Source organism: Pongo abelii, chromosome 2, assembly GCF_028885655.2.
Source record: "Pongo abelii isolate AG06213 chromosome 2, NHGRI_mPonAbe1-v2.0_pri, whole genome shotgun sequence".
NCBI classification, from domain to species: Eukaryota; Metazoa; Chordata; class Mammalia; order Primates; family Hominidae; genus Pongo; species Pongo abelii.
In genome coordinates, this window is record NC_085928.1 from 16206811 (window position 1) to 16231493 (window position 24683).

The 24683-nt window shown below is 36.6% G+C and overlaps 1 protein-coding gene across 2 annotated transcripts in view; it reads right to left on the minus strand.

Annotated features, from left to right (window-relative positions):
- The window catches only part of EAF2 (ELL associated factor 2), a 63948-nt gene that overhangs the window by 33930 nt on the left and 5335 nt on the right, over window positions 1-24683 (minus strand). For both annotated transcript variants that reach the window (XM_002813231.5, XM_054551413.2), the window contains exons 2-4: window positions 20744-20838; window positions 8335-8471; window positions 5997-6142 (exon numbers count right to left, since the gene is read on the minus strand). In XM_002813231.5, coding sequence (XP_002813277.1) covers window positions 5997-6142; window positions 8335-8471; window positions 20744-20838 — 378 coding nt within the window. The remainder of the gene's footprint in view (window positions 1-5996; window positions 6143-8334; window positions 8472-20743; window positions 20839-24683) is intronic.

Genomic DNA, 24683 nt, shown 5'->3' on the forward strand with positions numbered 1-24683 from the left:
CCTAATACTGTGCTTTTCCAATGGTCTTAGCAAACGGCAAACCAGGTGATTATATCCTGCACCTGGCTCGGAGGGTCCCATGCCCACAGAGCCTCATTCACTGCTAGCACAGCAGTCTGAGATCAAACTGCAAGGTGGCAGGGAGGCTGAGGGAGGGGCATCTCGCCATTGCTGAGACTTGAGTAGGTAAACAAAGCAGCCTGGAAGCTTGAACCAGGTGGAGCCCACCGCAGCTCAAAGAGGCCTGCCTGCATCTGTAGACTCCACCTCTGGGGGCAGGGCATAGCTGAACAAAAGGCAGCAGAAACTTCTGCAGACTTAAACATCCCTGTCTGACAGCTTTGAAGAGAGTAGTGGTTCTCCCAGCACAGACTTCGAGATCTGAGAACGGACAGACTTCCTCCTCAAGTGGGTCCCTGACCCCCGAGTAGCCTAACTGGGAGACACCTCCCAGTAGGGGCCAAATGACTTTGACGAGTAGAGAGAAGAAGTCTTCAGACGATCGGTGATAACAAACTTCTCCCAGCTAAAGGAGGATGTTCGAACCCATCACAAAGAAGCTAAAAACCTTGAAAAAAGACTAGATGAATGGCTAACTAGAATAAACAGCTTAGAGAAGACCTTAAATGACCTGATGAAGCTGAAAACCATGGCACGAGAACTACGTGATGCTTCCACAAGCTTCAGTAGCCAATTAGATCAAGTGGAAGAAAGGGTTTCAGTGATTGAAGATCAAATGAATGAAATGAAGTGAGAAGAGAAGTTTAGAGTAAAAAGAGTAAAAAGAAATGAACAAAGCCTCCAGGAATATGGGACAATGTGAAAAGACCAAATCTACGTTTGATTAGTGTACCTCAAAGTGACAGGGAGAATGGAACCAAGTTGGAAAACACTCTTCAGGATATTATCCAAGAGAACTTCCCCAACCTAGCAACACAGACCAACATTCAAATTCAGGAAATACAGAGAACACCACAAAGATACTCCTCGAGAAGAGCAACTCCAAGAAACATAATTGTCAGATTCACCAACGTTGAAATGAAGGAAAAAATGTTAAAGGCAGCCAGAGAGAAATGTCGGGTTACCCACAAAGGGAAGCCCATCAGACTAACAGCAGATCTCTCGGCAGAAACTCTACAAGCCAGAAGAGCATGGGGGCCAATATTCAACATTCTTAAAGAAAAGAATTTTCAACCCAGAATTTCATACCCAGCCAAACTAATTCATAAGTGAAGGAGAAATAAAATCCTTTACAGACAAGCAAATGCTGAGAGATTTTCTCACCACCAGGCCTGCCCTAAAAGAGCTCCTGAAGGAAGCACTAAACATGGAAAGGAACAACTGGTACCAGCCACTACAAAAACATGCCAAATTGTAAAGACCATTGATGCTAGGAAGAAACTACATGAACTAATGAGCAAAATAACCAGCCAACATCATAATGACAGGATCAAATTCACACATAACAATATTAACCTTAAATGTAAATAAGCTAAATGCTCCAATTAAAAGACACAGACTGGCAAATTGGATAAAGAGTCAAGACCCATCAGTGTGCTGTATTCAGGAGACACATCTCACATGCAGAGACACACATAGGCTCAAAATAAAGGGATGGAGGAAGATCTATCATGCAAATGGAAAACAAAAAAAAAGCTGGGGTTGGAATACTATTTTCTGACAAAACAGACGTTAAACCAACAAAGATCAAAAGAGACAAGGAAGGCCATTACATAATGGAAAGGGATCAATTCAACAAGAAGACCTAACTATCCTAAATATATATGCACCCAGTACAGGAGAACCCAGATTCATAAAGCAAGTCCTTAGAGACATACAAAGAGACTTAGACTCCCAAACAATAATAATGGGAGACTTTAACACCCCACTGTCAATATTAGACAGATCAATGAGACAGAAGGTTAACAAGGATATACAGGATATGAACTCAGCTCTGCACCAAGCGGACCTAATAAACATCTACAGAACTCTCCACCCCAAATCAATAGAATATACATTCTTCTCAGCACCACATCACACTTATTCCAAAATTGACCACATAGTTGGAAGTAAAGCTCTCCTCAGCAAATATAAAAGAATAGAAATCACAACAAACTGTCTCTCAGACCACAGTGCAATCAAATTAGAACTCAGGATTAAGAAACTCACTCAAAACGCACAACTACATGGAAACTGAACAACCTGCTCCTGAATGACTACTGGGTACATAACAAAATGAAGGCAGAAATAAAGATGTCCTTTGAAACCAATGAGAAAAAAGACACAACATACCAGAATCTCTGGGACACATTTAAAGCAGTGTGTAGAGGGAAATTTATAGCACTAAATGCCCACAAGAGAAAGCAGGAAAGACCTAAAATTGACACCCTAACATCACCATTAAAAGAACTAAAGAAGCAAGAGCAAACAAATTCAAAAGCTAGCAGAAGGCAAGAAATAACTAAGATCAGAGCAGAACTAAAGGAGATAGAGACATAAAAAAACCCTTCAAAAAATCAATGAATCCAGGAGCTGGTTTTTGAAAAGATCAACAAAATTGATAGACCACTAGCAAGACTAATAAAGAAGAAAGAGAAGAATCAAATAGATACAATAACAAATGATAAACAGGATATCACCACTGATCCCACAGAAATACAAACTACCATCAGAGAATACTACAAACACCTCTACGCAAATAAACTAGAAAATCTAGAAGAAATGGATAAATTCCTGGACACATACACCCTCCCAAGACTAAACCAGGAAGAAATTGAATCCCTGAATAGACCAATACAGGCTCTGAAATTGAGGCAACAATTAATAGCCTACCAACCAAAAAAAGGCCAGGACCAGATGGATTCACAGCCGAATTCTACCAGAAGTAGAAAGAGGAGCTGGTACCATTCCTTCTGAAACTATTCCAATCAATAGAAAAAGACAGAATCCTCCCTAACTCATTTTATGAGGCCAGCATCATCCTGATACCAAAGCCTGGCAGAGACACAACAAAAAAAGGGAATTTTAGACCAGTATCCCTGGTGAACACCAATGCAAAAATCCTCAATAAAATACTGGCAAACTGAATCCAGCAGCACATCAAAAAGCTTATCCCTCATGATCAACTCGGCTTCATCCCTGGGATGCAAGGCTGGTTCAACATATGCCAATCAATAAATGTAATCCATCACATAAACAGAACCAATGACAAAAACCACCTGATTATCTCAATAGATACAGAAAAGGCCTTTGACAAAATTCAACAGCCCTTCATGCTAAAAACTCTCAATAAACTAGGTATTGATGGAACGTATCTCAAAATAATAAGAGCTATTTATGACAAACCCACAGCCAATATCATACTGAATGGGCAAAAACTGGAAGCATTCCCTTTGAAAACTGGCACAAGATAGGGATGCCCTCTTTCACCACTCCTATTCAACATAGTGTTGGAAGTTCTGGCCAGGGCAATCAGGCAGGAGAAAGAAACAAAGGGTATTCAATTAGGAAAAGAGGAAGTCAAATTGTCCCTGTTTGCAGATGACATGATTGTGTATTTAGTAAACCCCATCATCTCAGCCCCAAATCTCCTTAAGCTGATAAGCAACTTCAGCAAAGTCTCAGGATACAAAATCAACGTGCAAAAATCACAAGCATTCCTATACACCAATAACAGACAAACAGAGAGCCAAATCATGAGTGAACTCCCATTCACAATTGCTTCAAAGAGAATAAAATACCTAGGAATCCAACTTACAAGGGATGTGAAGGACCTCTTCAAGCAGAACTACAAACCACTGCTCAACAAAATAAAAGAGGACACAAACAAATGGAAGAATATTCCATGCTCATGGATAGGAAGAGTCAATATGGTGAAAATGGCCATACTCCCCAAGGTAATTTATAGATTCAATGCCATCCCCATCAAGCTATCAATGGCTTTCTTCAGAGAATTGGAAAAAAACTACTTTAAAGTCATACGGACACAAAAAAGAGCCGGCATTGCCAAGACAATCCTAAGCAAAAAGAACAAAGCTGGAAGCATCATGCTACCTGACTTCAAAATATACTGCAAGGCTGCAGTAACCAAAACAGCATAGTACTGTACCAAAACACATATATAAACCAATGGAACATAACAGAGGCTTCAGAAATCACACCACACATCTACAATCATCTGATCTTTGACAAACCTGACACAAACAAGCAATGGGGAAAGGATTCCCTATTTAATACATGGTGCTGGGAAAACTGGCTAGCCATATGTAAAAAGCTGAAACTGGATCCTTTCCTTACACCTTATACTAAAATTAATTCAAGATGGATTAAAGACTTAAATGTTAGACCTAAAACCATAAAAACCCTAGAAGAAAACCTAGGCAATACCATTCAGGACATAGGCATGGGCAAGGACTTCATGACTAAAACACCAAAAGCAATGGCAACAAAAGGCAAAATAGACAAATGGGATATAATTAAACTAAAGAGCTTCTGCACAGCAAAAGAAACTACCATCAGAGTGAACAGGCAACCTACAGAATGGGAGAAAATTTTTGCAACTTACCCATTTGACAAAGGGCTAATATCCAGAATCTACAAAGAACTTACACAATTTTACAAGAAAAAAACAAACAACCCCATCAACAAGTGAGCAAAGGATATGAACAGACACTTCTCAAAAGAAGACATTTATGCAGCCAACAGACACATGAAAAAATGCTCATCATCACTGGTCATCAGAGAAATGCAAATCAAAACCACAATGAGATACCATCTCACACCAGTTAGAATGGTGACCATTAAAAAGGCAGGAAACAACAGGTGCTGGAGAGGATGTGGAGAAATAGGAACACTTTTACACTGTTGATGGGACTGTAAACTAGTTCAACCATTGTGGAAGACTGTGTGGCAATTCCTCAAGGATCTAGAACTAGAAATACCATTTGACCTAGCCATCCCATTACTGGGTATATACCCAAAGGATTATAAATCATGCTGCTATAAAGACACATGCACACGTATGTTTATTGCAGCACTATTCACAACAGCAAAGACTTGGAACCAACCCAAATGTCCATCAATGATAGACTGGATTAAGAAAATGTGGCACATATACACCATGGAATACTATGCAGCCATAAAAAAGGATGCATTCACGTCCTTTGTAGGGACATGGATGAAGCTGGAAATCATCATTCTGAGCAAACTACTGCAAGGACAGAAAACCAAACACCACATGTTCTCACTCATAGGTGGGAATTGAACAACGAGAACACTTGGACACAGGGTGTCCATCACACACCGGGACCTGTCATGGGGTGGGGGGAGAGGGGAGGGATAGCATTAGGAGAAATACCTAATGTAAATGATGAGTTAATAGGTGCAGCACACCAACATGCCACATGTATACATATGTAACAAACCTGCATGTTGTGTACATGTACCCTAGAACTTAAAGTATAACAAAAAAATAAATAAAATGATACAAATTCTCTTATATGTATATTGCTTACATAAAACTAAAAATCATAAGCTACATCATTACCTCAGAAAAATGCAAAATTACAAAAAATATTATGCTTTTGGTAAACATTTATAATTAGTACCACTGTTAATTAAAATGAAAAAATTCATCTAGCATTTCTTTTTCTTTTTTTTTTTGAGATGGAGTCTCACCCTGTCACCCAGGCTGGAGTGCAGTGGCGCGATCTCGGCTCACTGCAACCTCTGCCTCCCAGGTTCAAGTGATTCTTCTGCCTCAGCCTGCCGAGTAGGTGGGACCACAGGCGGATGCCACCATGCCCAGCTAATTTTTGTATTTTTAGCAGAGATGGGGTTTCACCATGTTGGCCAGGCTGGTGTTGAACTACTGACCTCATGATCCGCCTGCCTCGGCCTCCTAAAGTGCTGGGATTACAGGTGTGAGCCACTGTGCCTGGCCTTAACATTTCTTAATTATCTCTTATAAAGGGATGTTACATACACTTAGATTTTACCTCTTTCGATATCATCTATTGGAGATGCTGGGGACATCTTATCTTCAGATGGAGAATGTTTTACAAGATTGGGAGTCCTGGCTGAATTCCACATTTGTTGTTGCTGTTGTTCTTTACGATACTGAATTTTACTGCTTCCTTCAACTCTGCAATTAAGAATATCAGATATTGAAACAGGTATGACAGCAATGTAACAAAAATTTCAACTTACAAAGTTACTAAAACTGACCACTTATTCTTTTCCTAAACATCTTTAGAATAATATTCCATAATTAAAACGTTAATTTGTTCATTATTTAACAAGTATTTATCAAGTTCTATTTCTGTGATACACATGTCCATTGAGGGATACAAACAAGAACAAAAACAAAACCAGTGCCGGGCTTGGTGCCTCATGCCTGTAATCCCAGCATATTGGGAGGCTGAAGTGGGAGGATTACTTGAGGCCAGGAATTCAAGACCAGCCTGGTCAACATAATTAGACCCTGTCTGTATAAAAATAATAAAAATATTAGCTGGGCATGATGATGCACACCTGTAATCTCAGCTACTTAGGAGACTGTGGGAGGATCATTTGAGCCCAGGAGTTAGAAGCTGCAGTAAGCTATGATTGCGCCACTGCACTCCAGCCTGGGTGACAGAATGAGACCCTGTCTCATAAAACAAAAACAAAAACAAAAATCCAGGCTGGTGCAGTGGCTCATGCCTGTAATCCCAGCACTTTTGGAGGCTGAGGAAGGAAGATGGTTTGAGGCCAGGAGTTCAAGACCAGCCTGGGCAATATAATGAGACCCTCCATCTCTATTTAAAAATAAATAAAGCAACAACCAAAAAAAAAAAAAAAAAGCCATTGCTTAAATTGAACAGATAAGATATTCATAAATGACTAAAATAAAAGGAAAAATATAGGTGTATAGCAGGTATGATATATTCCATAAGTTCTAAGATTATCATTTCTGTTAAAACTAAATCACTTCTACAGTTTGCATTCATAAGACAGGCATGATAATAAAGGAGATTCATATACTTCTTTCTCAATATCTTTAAGAAGAGTGTATAACAAAAGTATGCTTGATTTTTGCCTCTCCCATTTCCAGTCACCAAATCCTGTCAGTTCTTCCTTCAAAAAGTCTTTAGAACCTCACTTTTCTCTTCATTCCTGCCCTCAAAAATCCTGGTTTATACATGTTTCTGATTCCTACATTGTTTCATTTACTCAGTTTCTCTACTGAATTAATGTTTTAAAACAAAACTGTAAACATGCCAATCCCTGGTTAAAAAGATTTTAATATGTAACCACTACCAGCAAGATAATGTCCTAATTTCTTAGTTAATATTGATGGCACTAACCTCAACCAACAGTTACAACCTTACCTCTAGCCCAATATCAACATCGCCCCCTACTTTCCAAAACATATACACAGGTACAGAGACAAACCTCTGCTCCGTTCAAGTAGGTCTTACTCATTGGCGCTGAATAAGTCAGATATCAAACTTGTCTTACATCCTCATCTCCTCTCTAATCAATTAAATCGGTATTTCACAAACTTTCTTCTGGTGTGAATCACAGCAGGGCATGGATGGTAGAGGTGAGGGGATATTAAAAAATAGAGTTTCCCAGGATCCTTCTCTGATTTAAGGTTGGATTCGGGAACTAATTTTTAACAAGCACTCAAGGTAATTCTTATGATCCTAACCTCCTCTTAAGGTACATCAAAAAGGCCTCCCTGAATTTTCCAATCTACTATTACTTCTCCTTTTTCTTAATTCCTAGAGCAATTTTTGTCTATACTATTTGCATGGCTTTTAGAGCAAACATCCTTATATTACATGGTAAGTAATGTGTTACCTATTTCCAAAAAGGATTTGAGATGGGTATATTCTCCTATTGACTGTTTAAATGGAATAGTCTGTTTATCTGAATAAAATGCAGAAGTTTTGAGGTGTTTGCAGAGCAAACTTTCCTTTTTCTAGTACCTTACACATCCTAGGTACTCAATAAATTTTTACTAATGAAGATGAAATTATTTTAGAGAATGTATAATGGCTTCCTTCAATTCAGTTATACAGAAGTATCTGCAATAGGATAAAAAGTGTACCTATACCTATAGAAAGCATTTAGAAGCAAAACAAGCTTTTATATATCACAGGGTGATGTGGTAAAAAGCTTTTGGCTTAGGATCTCCACCAAATTTAAACTTAGAAGAAGATTAAAACATTTTTGTACCACACAGAAATAACTCTTATATTATAATGTGACTTAATATAGTAAATTTTTTCCTGACATTTCCTTAGAAATTTATGTTTATAATATAATTTATTTCATTAAACCACATACCTTGTTTTTTTTACAGTGATGTTGCTGCTGAGTTTTTCTAGTCGACATTCTCCAGTATCATGGTTAATAATCAAAATGCATTCTTTTAAGTAAGGTTTTTTTGAACCTTTGAAAACAGTTACTGGTGGAGTTGAACCCTGTTTAAAAAGTTAATTATTATTACTTAAAATTTATCATAGGAATTCAGTTGGGAAGGCCTTTGAAATCTTGATTCTGGGTTTCTCCTTCTATGCTATACTTCAAGTCACCCATAAACTACCTAAATTTACTACCCTGAATCCAAAGAGTGTAGTAAAAAAGACAGATGAAGATAGGCTGAAATCTCAAAGCTGCTGTCGTTGAGGAAAGGGAAGAGAGGAGGTACTCACCTTGGGACAGTAAAGATTTGTTTCTTTGGCCTATAATGAGTAATTGAGATTCAATTCGAATACAACCAATATATTTTATGGATAAGGAAACAGAGCCTTGCATCATATTTTCTATTCCTCCTTTTTTTTTGAGACAGAGTCTTGCTCTGTTGCCCGGGCTGGAGTGCAATGGCACGATCTCAGCTCACTGCAACCTCCACCTCCCGGATTCAAGTGATTCTCCTGCCTCAGCCTCCAGAGTAGTTGGGACTATAGGCATGGACAACCACGCCCAGCTAATTTTTATATTTTTAGTAGAGACGGGGTTTCACCATGTTGGTCAGGCTGGTCTCGAACTCCTGACCTCAAGTAATCCACCCATCTCAGTCTCCCAAAGTGCTGTGATTACAGGCATGAGCCACTGCGCCCAGCCTCCTCATCTTCTTTCTTATTGCCTTATAAGTTTAATTTTTAAAATCTGGCATTTTCTTAAAGCAGTACCTCCCTATGCATATTAAGGAACACCTCTTACACTAAACCCACTAATTAATTTTAGCATAATTAAAAGTGAGATAAGCAGACATTATGTGCTTAATGATGTCACATGAAAGTACACTGCGCCATCCATAAAATACTCTTGCCAAAAACCCCAAAGAATTTAATTCTTATCAAACCCCAAAGAATCTGTAATCCAGCCTGCCCTTAGATATATAACTACCAATTTATAGAAAATAGAAGGAATAGAGGAGCAAGTTAAATACATCCAGATAGAAGTAATTTGAAGTCCAGAATGTAGGTATATTCTCTAGGATAGATAATACCGTTTTTCCAACAAACCAATGGCATAAAAAAGGGAAGAGAGCCAGGTGCAGGCACTGTAGTACCAGCTACTTGTGGAGGATGGGTGCTGAAGCGGGAGGACAGCTTGAAGCCAGGAGTTCTAGGCTTCAGTGTGACATAACCACATCCATGAATAGCCACTGCACTCCAACCTGGGCAACACAGTGAGACTCTGTCTCTAAAAAAGATAAATTAAAAAAGAGGCGGAGAGGAAAGGAAGGGACTTTTAAAGAATAAAAGGGACAAGAAATACAATATTCAAATACAATGTAGAAATCTTATTTGGATTCTAGTTAGGACATTTTACAGACAAATGTCTGTAAAAACACATTTTTGAGATCATCACAAAATTGTGACTATGGACGAAGTATTATTATCAATTATGTTATTTGTGATAATAGCATGGTGCTTAGATAAAATGTCCTTATCAGTTAGAGATACATAAGTAAGCACTGATGAAATGGCACATTGTCTGGAATTTGCTATACAATATGCCAAGGAAAAAAATGGTAAGACATTAGATTAAAAAATAAAAAGATTAGCAAAATGTTGATAATTGTTAAAGCTCAGTGATGGGTACATGTCATTCATTATACAATTCTGTTGGCAATAGAAGAAACATAGATCATTACTAATAAACTACATCTACTTACATGCTCCTCCCCTATCTTTTGTCCCTGCCCCATCAAACCTGAAGGAATTTTACATTTGTCATTCTTTTGCTTTATCCCACATATATGTATTTCTAAACAATTATTTGTGTATGTTTGTCTTTGAAGTTTATAAAAGTACATTACATTTTAGTGGATTTATCATAATAATTTTGTCAAATATTACAAAAATAATAAAATGGTACTGTTAGATCATGTTAGAAAAGGATGAGCTCTAAAAAGGCTAAGTGGTGTATCATATTAAAGTTAATCATTAGAGATTTACTAAATGACCACTAGGAGGAGTATAAGATAAATTTGGTAATTGAAAATGCCATAAAAGATGGGTAGGTTAGAGATTTCTGAAGGTATGGAGGGAAAATTATAAATGTACAATAAAGGAACAGTTGTTTGTGGGTTTTTTACCTCTCCCAAAGACTAAAGTAATCTACAGAAAATCAAGAATGCACAACACATAGATGAAGACATGTCTGGGCTAGCTCTAAAACGGTTAGATGTGGAGCACTTAGTTGAAGCCCTGGTAAGCTGGAGAGTCAGGAGCATGATCCTAACAAAACAAAGTGGGTCTACTTGGCTGGTAAGTAAATTTTTCAGATGTGTTGACTGAAACAAGTAAGATACCCCAAAATAGTTACCTAAGGACTCCAAATTACAGTTGATAAGAGATTTGTGCAATATATTCTTCTTAATGATATCTGTAGTCTCAATTAGAATGGAATACATCTAAAAATTACAATGTATTATTGTTCTCTGAGCTCCTGAAAATAAGAACTAATCATTAATTTTTTAAAAATTGCTCTCAGCACCTGAAGAAGTACCAAGACCTTTATAAATATTCAATGAATGTTAAATACGAACAATATAGACAATTTCTGGTCATAAGTAACAAATGAAACAAATCTTTCATAATCTCTACACCTGCCATCTACATTTTGAACAAGTTTTATAAATGTAAACTTTCTCCCTCATTAAATTGAGCACCATTCCTAACTTTTAAGCTTCAGTTTCTGTCCATTCCTTATTCAATACCCCAAGAAAGGCAACTAGTAAAGTACCAGACAACTACTAAGCATATGAACTATCATTGCCTCTAAATAACTATTGAATACCTCCTATCAGCTCCATGTTCACTGTGATTACACACCTTCAATTGTCATTCACCTAGATTATTGTTATTCTCCTCCCTACTCTCTTTCCAATTTTGTTCCCCATTCTGCAGGCAGGCAAATCTAATCGTATTGTTCCCATGCTTAAAAATCTTTCTGTGCTTAAAAAACTATGTATTCAGATAAAGCCATATTCCATAAACCTGCACATGGACCCTCCATGATCTTCTCATCTACTCTCCAACTTTCTCAATTTGCCACTGTTTACAAACCACATAGAATTGCTTATAATTGGTTTACATGAATGACTGACTTAGGATGGTCAACCAAAAGACAAAACTGCAAAATAAAATATAAAATAAGTGAGTGGGCCATGTGTGGTGACTCATGCGTGTAATCCCACCATTTTAGATGGCTAAGGATCACTTGAGCCCAGGAGTTTCCGACCAGCATGGGCAACATGGGGACAACCTGTGTCCACAAAAAAAAATTAAAAATTAGTTGGGCATGGTGGTGCACATTTGTAGTCCTAGTTGCTTGGAAGGCTGAGGCAGGAGGCTTGCTTGAGCCCAGGAGTTTGAGGCTGCAGTGGGCTATAATTGTGCCACTGCACTCCAGCCTGAGTGGCAGAATGAAATCTTGTCTCTAAAAAATAAATAAAATAAAATAAGTGTGTGCATATGTTATTTGAGGGAATAAAAGGACTCTTAACCATACAACAAAGGAATCAGAACCAACACCTCAACATAGGGGAATGAAGAGAAAATATAAATATAAATAAAAGAAGTGATAAAAGAAATCTGGCTATTTATATATACTTAACTTTAAAAGGATAAGAATAGACTTGGCCGGGCATGGTGGCTCATGCCTGCAATCCCAGCACTTTGGGAGGCCAAGGGAGGTGGATCATCTGAGGTCAGGAGTTCGAGACCAGCCTGGTCAACATGGTGAACCCTCAACTCTACTAAAAATGCAAAAAATTAGCTGGGCGTGGTGGCGGGCACCGCCTGTAATCCCAGCTACTTGGGAGGCTGAGGCAGGAGAATTGCTCGAACCTAGGAGGTGGAGGTTGCAGTGAGCCAAGATTGCGCCACTGCACTCCAGCCTGGGTGACAGAGCGAGACTCCGTCTCAAAAAATAATAAAAAAAAAAGAATAAGAATAGACTGAGAATGTATAATGTAAGAGCTAAATAAATATTCTTGACATGAAGACATTCTATAATGTAATACAATATCTTGGCAAAAACTTAGGTGTTTGGCTGAGGTGGAAAGAAAGAGAAGCGGAAGGGAGGAGAAAAAAGTCTTATTATTAAGGGATAATAAATGTATTCTAAAAATCTCACTTGATAGAGGTAGGAAAATAATGGAGGAACTCAGTTTTCATATAAGAAAATAAAATCATATGCCTCATTATGAACGCCAGGAAAAGAAAATAATCAATAATGGAATGGAAAAGTATACTAGTACTCCCAAAGTAATAAGAGTAATGAAAAAAAGTAATGAAAAAAAAATCAAAGACAAAGGGAAAAAAAGAAATGGTTGGTAAAACTAATAAAGAATATAAAAGAAGAAACAACAAATACTTAAAAACTAATAAACTATAAGATAAATAAAAATGAAATATATCAATTTTGAACTAAATGTGAATAGACTGAATAGACAGTATTCTCCCAATAAAAACAGAAAGTGCCAAACTGGGTTTAAAAATAAAACAGCATATTATATTAACAAAAGATATACTTCATACAAAATGTCAGCTAAATGAAAGGAAGAGACACTAAGATTCTATGAATACACAAAAGAAAAAAAGTAAAAGTAGCTATATAAATGTCAGCTAAATAAAAGGAAGAGACACTAAGATTCTATGAACACACAAAAGAAAAAAAGGTTGATATATATATATACATACATATATATATCAGAGAAGTAGGCACTTAAGCTTAAAAACACAAAAATAGGACAAAAATGTTATTTTGTAATAATTAAAGATATACTTCATTAAGAAATATAACTTTAAAAGGATGTTAAAATAGGACTCTGGTCCTAAAATCAGGTGAGGTCCCAAGAATGTAATGGACTATTTTCCTATGTCGGCTAAGTAAACCCATTGGAGAAAACCAGACTAGGTACATTTGGGAAGGGACTTTGCCCAAGAGGGTCATCTGGAATACCCCTCATACATATAGGAGCCTCATAAGTGTAGGATTTGAGGGTTGAATTATACATAACCACTAGAAATGCATTGCCTGAATAATAGAAGGATAGTTAGAAGTTTCCAGTGGGCTATTTCGTAAAAGCCCACAGAAGCACCCCGTAAGATAAAGAGTCAACGCCAAAAATATGCCAATCTCAGCACCAATGACAAATCTTAACAGTCAAGTTAAGTAAAACTTTTTCTTTCAAAATTCAACACTTCGAAATTTTGTAGCAATCATAGAGAACTGTTTGTAAGAAGAGAGATTTGTAAATGCCCACTATTTAACCAGACTATCAGTGTTCGTTTTTATTAGTTTTTTTCTATTTGGTAATACCATAGAAACCTAAGACAAATGGAATTAGAAAATATACCCTATCAAAGAACCAAAGGTACTCTTAAAATTATAATATAATAAAAGCTCTATTTTATGGTCTGACTCTAAGCTTCCTAGGCGGTTATACCAGGATGATGAAAGCAAGTTCATGTAAACAATAGAAGAATCTAAATGCCTCAAACTCATAACCATTACATTTCCACAAAATACCTACAGAATTAAGAACACTGAAGAAAAGCAAACCTCCTACCTCCTTAAAGATGTTCTTTAAGTGAAGGGGGAAACCCCTCACAAAGTCTATTTGAGAATGTAATTTCCATTGTTATTCACGATTGTTCAAGGACTACATACCCAGGAGAAACAATATTTGCTTTTGACAGACAGTAATCTAAATAACTCTTTCATTCTCTTTTTTTTGTGGCGGGGGGGCTTTTAAAATAATCCTTATTTTTTAAAAGTTAATATGTGCATTATAGGAAACTGAAAAACACAAGAAGCAAAGAACAAAGTCATTCACAATTACAAGCAGTTTATAGTTTGACATGTTCTTCTAGATCCTGTGTGTGTGTGTAGACACAACATCCAATTTCATGGGACTGAGATTGTACAGTATGTATCATGATTTTTCACACATCATGAATATTTACCAATTCAAAATTCCAAAGCTGTATGAGTATTTTGATAACCAAGAATACACTACACCAACTCAAACTGCTAAAAAAGAAAAAAGTAATCCTGCCTTTCTTGGGACAAAAATTTCATAGAAGACAAAAATGGCAACACGTCTCTAGATAAAAGCATTGGCAGAGTTGAGAATTAAATGCTGCATTCCCTTAATGCTCAATTTAAAATGAAACACACAGCAACAGAATACACTAAGTATAATGTTTTTAAGAGAATTCATTAGCAGATCTATACCATTAAAATATTAGCAAAGTATATTTCCATTGAATTACTTAATGTATTCCTATAGTACAGGCAAAAGAGATGCATACATCAATGGCTATCAAAATGTAAGTATGGACATATATGGACACATCTGCATACATCTCTGCCTGTATACTTCCTTCTGCCCCTCTGCTGCCAACCTAATGAACAAGTCCTGACATACACTGCTCAGAGGTGGCTTAACAATTCCATGTCCAAGATGCATCTTTTCTATCAATTATAACAAAGGTATTTACAAATTGGCTAATTCACTAGCTCTAGTTTTTATCGTAAGTTGTCACCCCATTCATAAAGCTTAGATGTTGCAAAATAATGAACTTTGTCCACAATGAACACAGGCACTTTAGTAAAAACGCTCATATAGACCTGTGGTTATCATCTAAAACCATTGTCTAGATATGGAGATACTAGCAAAGAGCCCTTCCCTTCATCCTTCCTCTTCTCCCTCTTCCACCATCCCAGTGACTAAGTATAGGATGTCTAGCTCCAAGAGATGGACTAATAAAGGTCACCCCCAGAAGACAGGCCTTCCTAAAGACTAATAAAAGGACATTCATAAAGGGACTGATTTACTACATCTATTTTTAACATACTTTGAGCATTAAGACTTATCCTTTAATACACAATATTAACTAAAATGCACATATAGAACAATGGTTAGACCATCTGAACTAATCTCAGGAGCACAGAACCCTTCTCCTTGCATACCTCCTCCCCCCCTCTCCCCAACTCTTTCATTTTCACTGTTTAAATGAGTTATAATTAATTTATATTATATAATAGACCCTTTATCAATCTGATTCCTAAATATCTAAATATTACCCTCCTTGTCCTCATATGCACCCCTTTTGACCTAGCCTACATATACGCCTACATATGTAACTACATATATGCCACTAGGCATTATATGTAGTTCTTCAGATGTTTAACAAACTTTCTTTTGTTGTTGTATCTTAGTCCTTGTTTTTTCTTTTCTCTGACTAAAATGTCCTTCCCTCCCTCCTTTACCTGGGTAATTTTAACTCATCTTCAAAACTCAGCGTATCCTGATGTCTCCTCTCTGTACCCTGGCTGAGATACCTCTCTTTCCTGTTTCTATAATACTCTATGTATATCTTTTTATAGTTCTTAGATTTCTACATTTTAATCAGTTATTTCCTGTCTCTCCCATTAAATGATAAAATGTTTCAGGACACTGACTGTGTCTAGTCTACTTCTGTATTCCCAGTGGCAGCTACCTAGAATAGGACTTATCACACAGAATGTCCATGCATATACACACACACAAATACTGAGGCATATTCTTTTTTGGACATATCTGTGGGGGCTTGTGGAAAGGGGCGGTGGTGGTGGTAGTGACGTTTTCCCAAATGACTTCTTTACAATTTCTGAAATTTACAATTCGCAGGCTTGAAAACATAGGCCTCCTGTAACTGTGCTTCCTTTAAGACATATTGCAATTGAGACCATAACCAAACACCTGGAAGATGGTAACTCTTGGTTAAAGCAAGATATGAATGAATGACAAGGGTTTATTATTAAACATAAGCATCCTCATTTCTTTGGAGGAGAAGAGCAATGCAAGGGATGAGGATGGGAGGACGGCAACTTGAGAAAACAATATTCTACTTGGCAAAAAAAAAAAATCCAACTAAAGTGATTCTGCAAACCAATCATTACTGATCAATAATGCTATATAGCCTGAGACAATAGACTAGTGGTTCCTGTTTGTTGTTGTTGTTGTTTGTTTGTTTGTTTTTTGAGACAGAGTTTCGCTCTTGTTGCCCAGGCTGGAGTGGAATGCTGCAATGGTTCCTGTTGTTAATGTGAGGCCTTAAACTTTTAAAATTCAGTGGTTGGTTCAGGTTTTTCTTTAATAAACATCATAAAGCAAAGAAGCCTTAGGTTACTGGAGATTAAATTTCTAAATTGTTTTAGAGATACTAGAACCTGAACAATTTTTCATAACAGAGTAATACAAAGATTAACTCATCTACAACATCTCATACTAAATAGATTTTTCATTTCCTTCAGTTCCAGAGAAAACAAATGGAAATATTCAATAAAAAGCCCATGCAAATTTAATTAGCCTTAGGAAAATCTCCAGAGACGGTTACTGACACAGTCTGACATAACAGTGGGCTCTCATCCCATTACTGGGTATATACCCAAAGGACTATAAATCATGCTGCTATAAAGACACATGCACACGTATGTTTATTGCGGCATTATTCACAATAGCAAAGACTTGGAACCAACCCAAATGTCCAACAATGATAGACTGGATTAAGAAAATGTGGCACATATACACCATGGAATACTATGCAGCCATAAAAAATGATGAGTTCACGTCCTTTGTAGGGACATGGATGAAATTGGAAATCATCATTCTCAGTAAACTATCGCAAGAACAAAAAACCAAACACCACATATTCTCACTCATAGGTGGGAATTGAACAATGAGAACACATGGACACAGGAAGGGGAACATCACACTTCGGGGACTGTTGTGGGGTGGGGGGAGGGGGGAGGGATAGCATTGGGAGATATACCTAATGCTAGATGACGAGTTGGTGGGTGCAGCGCACCAGCATGGCACATGTATACATATGTAACTTACCTGCACATTGCACACATGTACCATAAAACCTAAAGTATAATAATAATAATAATAATAATAATTAAAAAAAAAAAAAAAAAAAGACATATGTAAAATTATAGCAAACCCTTACTTCCCACTAATCTAGTAAACTTTTTAAACTTTTGTTTCACTCAGCATACATATACAATCAGGACAAGTTATCTTTTTCTGTTTTTAATTTTTAGAAGTAAATAATTTTATTTGACTTTAATGGAGATCAAAGTAGCCAAATGTACTTTACTATACAGTTGATTTTTTTTTTTCACACACAGAAGTAAAATGCCTAGCATAGTGTTTTCTCTAATTTGCAATCTGGTCTGAGTATTGCAACTAATTCCACTTAATTCAACACTTGCTGAGTAGTTACTATTTGCAATGTTCTGTGTCGAGCCTTGTGGCATCAGAAACATAAGTTTGTAGATCTTGCCCTCTAGGTATTCACAGTTTAGCAACTCAATAAAAAATCTTAATTCTCGAATGGAATAGACCAAAGGGTGCAGAGAAACTTGACAAGAAAGCTATAATGTTATAAATTCAGAAATACCAGATTCCCTGAATCAAAAAACCAGAATATAAACAAATAAGCAAACAAAAAAGCTCCTTTCTAAAATCCTCACCACCACTAAAAATTACCACAAAAAGAAAGCTTAGAGATTTGAAAGCTTAGATATTTGAATATTAGTGCTTAAAAATTAATAGTTAAAGGAATATATACTTTATTTTTTTTTACGTTTAACCTAATTTTATTCATGCTTGCCTTGGGATGGGGAATAGATCATTCAGTAAAAACATACAGTAAAAACAAAATATCTTATCATGTACAACTTTTAAACTACAGTAATGATGTATCTTAATTACTTCCATGCACACAAGTCTAACATTCTTTTTTTTTTAAAAAAAAGCACAATTAAGACTTCTAGGAGCATTTTATAATAAAGTAATTCCTAATTAATTTTTCTTTGTAGATCAGGCACCTCCAAAATACAAATTCCTATACACAGTGAGCACGTTACTTAAAATGAACACTTAAGTAAATTAAGTATGTGGACAGCCTTAGGATAAGCTGACATTATAGATTCAGCTAGGTAGGCAACAAACCATAGTGCGAAATGGAAAAAGTGTATTTGCAAATAAATCTTTAAAACTAAGTTAATTTTTATAATTAAATACAGAAGATATACTAATTTGCTAAAATAAATAAGATGTGATGTATTAACACTTCACTATAAAGAATGCATACCAGAACATTTATAAACAGTGAATGAGTTATTATTATTATTATTATTATTATTATTATACTTTAGGTTTTATGGTGAATGAGTTTTATTAAGAATAGTTTACTACAACAAAGGCTGGCTAAATAGAAGTGCATTTTGTGAAGCACTATGGGTGGTATATGTTTTGCCACATACTCTTGTTACCTTGAGGTAGATAACACACGTGTACCAAATAGGGCATTCATTTTCAGTTGCTGCTGGTATCACGTGTTTTAAGAAATGTGTACAGTATGAAAACCTTGAAAATACTCATGAATGAAAAATGTCTTAAAAAATAGCTATTTTCATGCAATTATGTATAGTCTCACTGTGTAAATTTCAAGGCAAGGTTTGTTTCCTGTAAAACAGATCATTGTTCTATGAAAAAAAAAAAAAAAAACAGTGGGCTCTCAATAAATGGTTAACTGATAAAAATAAGAAAAAGACAGCAGATGAGAGGATAGAGAGTTCACTTGCTATACGTATAACCATGGTAAACCATCTCATTAATGCATAAAGGAGAATGTGGACGGACTAGCACAAAACCACCCCTATTACAAAAATTAAACAAAACAAAGAAAAAATCTCAAAAAATCCAGCATTTTCTTTATGTATTAAAGTATAAAGTTACAGTCTTGATTTTTTTCTGAGAATAGACAAAGTCAGTATAAAAGAAAAGAAAAAGAAACTTAAGCTGAATACTCAAAAATTTCTAACTCAAGGACTGAGAAAACTAGAGCATACAACAAAGAACTTGTATTTTTATGCAAATAGTATTTGGTACCGTTACTTGGATACATCTGGAAATTTTTTTAATGGACAAAACTTTTGGTTAGGGCCTCCCTGACAGTCTCTTTCTTTTTAAAACCACTCCTCAAACTCCAGCTGAAGTTCTTTCAAAAACACAATCTAATCATTAGAATTCTAATAATTGGACTTTCAGCCAGAGATTGAGGAGTGGTTTTAAAAAGAAAGAGATTTTCTAATCTAACAAATCTAATCATGTTACCTCTCTGTATTAAAACTTCTAATGGTTTTCTAATACCTACGGGATAAAGTCCAAATTCTACATTACAACATAAAATATCCTTCACAATTTCATCTTGACCTACTTTTCTAGTCTCTGTTGCTATCAATCATTTTTCTTTTTCTTTTTCTTTCTTTCTTTCTTTCTTTTGAGACAGAGTCTCGCTCTGTCGCCCAGGCTGGAGTGCAGTGGCGTGATCTCAGCTCACTGCAACCTCTGCCTCCCAGGTTCCAGCGATTCTCCTGCCTCAGCCTCCCAAATAGCTGGGACTACAGGTGCCCACCACCACGACTGGCTAATTTTTGTATTTTTAGTAGAGACAGGGCTTCACCACATTGGCCAAGCTGGCCTGGAACTCCTGACCTCGTGATCCACCCACTTCGGCCTCCCAAAGTGCTGGGATTACAGGGGTGAGCCACCGCGCCCAGCCCATTTTTCATTATACTATGATTTACTACGTAAAGTCACTTATTCCACAAACTCTTTGTTCTTTCAGCATCAGAGCTTTTCACATAATGTTCTGTTTGCTTATTCTACCCCTTGTCTACCCAATAAAATCTTACTTGTCCTTTAAAGACTCAGCTGAAATATTGCTTGCTTTAGAAGCTTTTTAAGATTCCACCAGGCAGAGTATTTGCTTCTACTTATGTGGTTACATAGAATTTCGTATATGCACTAACTTATAACACTAGATGTTTATGTGTCTGTCTGCTATAAAAGATTAGGACTAGAAGGCAAGCGATATGTTACTATCCTAAGGTCAGTGTTTAAAATCTGGCTTACAGTAGGAATTTAATAAATATTTGTTTAGACTCTAATTTTTTTTCAAATCATTTGCTATGATAGTTCTTGGAACTATTAAATGGACTAAAGTATTGTAAGATTTTTTTTGCCTAAAGTAGTTTAAAATATGGTTTTTGCTTTGCTGTGCTTATTAATTACTTTAACCAATAATCACTACACAAATTGTGCAATTATTTTCATTTAAATTTACTGAGCATCCCACAAAAGTGATCACTTTAAATATACAGAAATACTCACTTCTATATTTGGCAGAGTTATGGTCACCTGTTCACCTTCACCGACCTCAAGGTATCCTTCAGAAGAAGTGTCAATAGAAGCAGGTTTGAAGTCATCTAAAAATAGATACAAATACCAATTTTTATAAAATGTAATAATATTTGGATATTAAAAATTATGAGCATGTTTCAGAATGATAAATCATTTTTCAAGAGCTTTGTAATTAAAATGGTTTAAAGTACCAAATGAACAAACAAAATACAATCTAGTTTATTTATTTCTGTATGCATAATTCTGAGAAAAAAGAAATAGCTATACTCTAAAACAGAATTACTCACACCCATGCTTCCACAGAATCCTGTTTAGACCAAGATGAACCTGACTAATGTGTTCTACTGCTAAAAACTAAATAATGTCAGTGTTTTCACAACTTGCTAAAAAACTGATATAGGTAGAATGTTTTCAATTTTCAGTCCTTTTTTCCCATAAATTTTTCTTTTTTATGTTATTTTTAATGGCTGCTGACTTAGTTCATGAATGTTGGCCCATAAATTTTTTTTAAAGCACATTTGGTGCCTACTACCACTTGTCTGTCATTCTACTACCACTTGTCTGTCATTCTATCAGAACAAAATGAATGAATACATAGCAAATACAGTACATATTAATGAAGAAACTTAAGAAAAACTAATCTTTCCAGTTTAACAGTTTTTTTCATGAATATGTACACCACTAAATGATGTATAATTTAACCAAATCTGTCACTTTAGAAGATCTTAAAATAAAATTTAATTTTGAGTTAAATCATAGTTCAAACAATGCCATTAAAATCTATCATCTAGGAGGAAATTCAGGGTACTAAGATATTTCACATGTTAAACAAGCCTAAAAACCTCTAAGCAATTAAAGCCATTTAAAACTAATTCATATGAATATACATCAACAACTAATAATTCTGATATATAGTTCCCTGTGGTATATTTACATTAACTCCTTATTAAAATACAGTATAATGCAAAAGAGAACAAAAATTAAGCTTTGACTTTTACACAGTGACACATGTAACCACCAACCAAATCAAGACATAGAACATTACCAGCTCCACAGAGGCCCCTCCCAGTTATTACCCATTGTTCCAAAAGATTAATCTTCATATTAACAAAAAGGCCCCAAAGGCAAAAAGTCTAAATCCAAAGTAATGGATATTTATAAGTGGAATTTAGGGAATTATAATTAGCAAACCTTGGGAAAGGAGAATTTTCCAATAATCATCAAATTATTGCTCTGTCAATAAACAAAGGCTGGCCCTGCTTCACGATGACAATTAAAATAGCTGACATTTATGGAACACTTACTACATGCCAGGCACCATGCTTAACACTTCATATTTACCTCTTACAACAACTCTGAAATAAATGAAATCCATTCCTCTATTCCTTAAATAAACATAAATGCAAGCGAATATAAACAATTTACAGAAAGTATTTTTATAATATAGTTTATTCTTCATGCTGCTTTAATTCAAAATTGAATAAGATCTTGATGCTTATTCCTAGATTTTAAGATACAGTTATAAAAATAACATAAGCAATATGAAAATGTGAAAGAGTTTTGATTTACAATATATCCCTAGAAAGTATAATTGAAGAATCAAAAGATAAAGATTAGACTGAAAATAAGTTGAGGAGTTTGTTAGCAGTGGCAAAGTGAGAAAAGTGAAAGGTATAATTAAGGTGTTAAGTTTTAGATGCTTGAAAAGGGTTTGGACTGAGGGAAATAAGTTTTAAATAATGTCAATTGTTGAAAGGACAGTGCTATTGAGGAGAAAAAAATTAGAACTGAACTTGAGTAAGTATCACAGAGATAAAGTAGAAGAAGCCAGAAAATCTAAGAGAATGAACACAGATATGAACCAAAACAACAATAATAACAGCTATTACATGCTGATCAATTTTAAAAGTTTTTCCTGATGATTTTTACTTTGAAGCTTCACACCAATCCTGAAAAGTAGTGAATACCCCTATCTTACAGATAAGGGAAGTGAGGGTGGAATAAAATTAAGTTCCTTGCCCAAGATCATGCAACTGTTTTCTAAATCTAGAAAAACGAACTACAAAACCCAGTTAGAATAAAAAAGATGAAAGGTTGGCCAAGATATATCAATGTCAACAAAGAGAGAAAAAAACTTTAGTTTGGGCTAGCAAATACCATTTATGAATCTAAAATAAGAACCAAAGTCATTTTATATGGATATATACAGTAGAAATGAAATAACTGCCTCATAAAATGTTTCACTATTTATAAATAAGTTATCATCATGCCCTATGTGGGTGCCCATACTAGTGGACTTCGTTGATCCGCAACTTTATTTATTATTATTATTTTTTGAGACAGAGTCTCTCTCTGTCCTGCATGCTGGAGTGCAGTGGCTAGATCTCGGCTCACTGCAACCTCTGCCTTCCGGGTTCAAGCGATTCTCCTGCCTCAATTTCCTGAGTAGCTGGGATTACAGGCACGCGCCACCACACCCGGAAATTTTTTAATTTTTGAGACGGAGTCTCTCTGTCGCCTATGCTGGAGTGCAGTGGTGCGATCTCGGCTCACTGCAACCTCCGCCTCCCGCGTTCAAGCGATTCTTCTGCCTCAGCCTCCTGAGTAGCTGGGATTACGGGCGCGCACCACCATATCCAGCTAATTTTTGTATTTTTAGTAGAGACGGTTTCACCATGTTGGTCAGGCTGGTCTCAAGCTCCTGACCTCGTGATCCGCCCGCCTCGACCTCCCAAAGTGCTGGGATTACAGGCGTGAGCCACCGCGCCCGGACTTATTTTTTATATTTTTAGTAAACACGGAGTTGCACCATGTTGGTCAGGCTGGTCTTGAATTCCTGGCCTCAAATGTTCCACCTGCCTCAGCCTCCCAAAGTGCTGGGATTACAGGCATGAGCCACTGCGCCTGGCTGGTCCTCAACTTTCTTTTTCTTTCTTTTTTCGAGACAGGGTCTCCCTCTGCCGCCTAGGATGGAGTACAGTGGCGCGATTTCGTCTCACTGTACCGTACGCCTCCTGGGTTCAAGTGATTCTCTCGCCTCAGCCTCCTGAGTAGCTGAGATTACAAGTGTGCGCCACTATAGCCCGGCTAATTTTTGTATTTTTAGTAGAGGCGGGGTTTCACCAAATTGGTCAGGCTGGTCTTGAACTCCCGACCTCAGGTGATCTGCCCGCGTCCGCCTCCCAAAGTGCTGGGATTACAGGTGTGAGCCACCGTGCCCGGTAGTCCTCAACTTTCTAATTGTAACTATCCTTCAAAGTTCTGCTCATCAATCTAAGTATTACTCTAAATATTCCACTATGTCCTTCATCATTTACATCTAATTATTGTATCTTCTTTAATATTTTTCAAAGCCATCCCCTTCCATTCTTGCTGTTGACAAGCTAGTTTTCTATCAGCTAAAGTACTGGAATACCTTATGGTCTGCCCTTCTGCTTTTCTCTATCCTTTTGCTCTCTTAGAATTTGAATCCTATCTCAAAGTCCCCTCTTTTCTGAAGCTATTTCAGGGTGCAGTCCTTTCCGTACTACCCAGAATCTCAATTTCTTCTCCATTCCCGTAGCATTTACTAAACCATTAATCAAAACCTATCATAAACTACCTACCTGATATTATTTACCTTTTTTTTTTTTTTTTTTTTTTTTGAGATGGAGTCTTGCTCTGTCCCCAGGCTGGAGTGCAGTGGCGAGATCTCGGCTCACTGCAACCTCCACTCCTGGGTTCATGCCGTTGTCCTGCCTCAGCCTCCCGAATAGCTGGGACCACAGGTGCCCGCCACCACTCCTGGCTAATATTTTTTGTACTTTTAGTAGAGACGGGGTTTCACCATGTCAGCCAGGATGGTCTCGATCTCCTGACCTCATGATCTGCCTGCCTCGGCCGCCCAAAGTGCTGGGATTACAGGCATGAC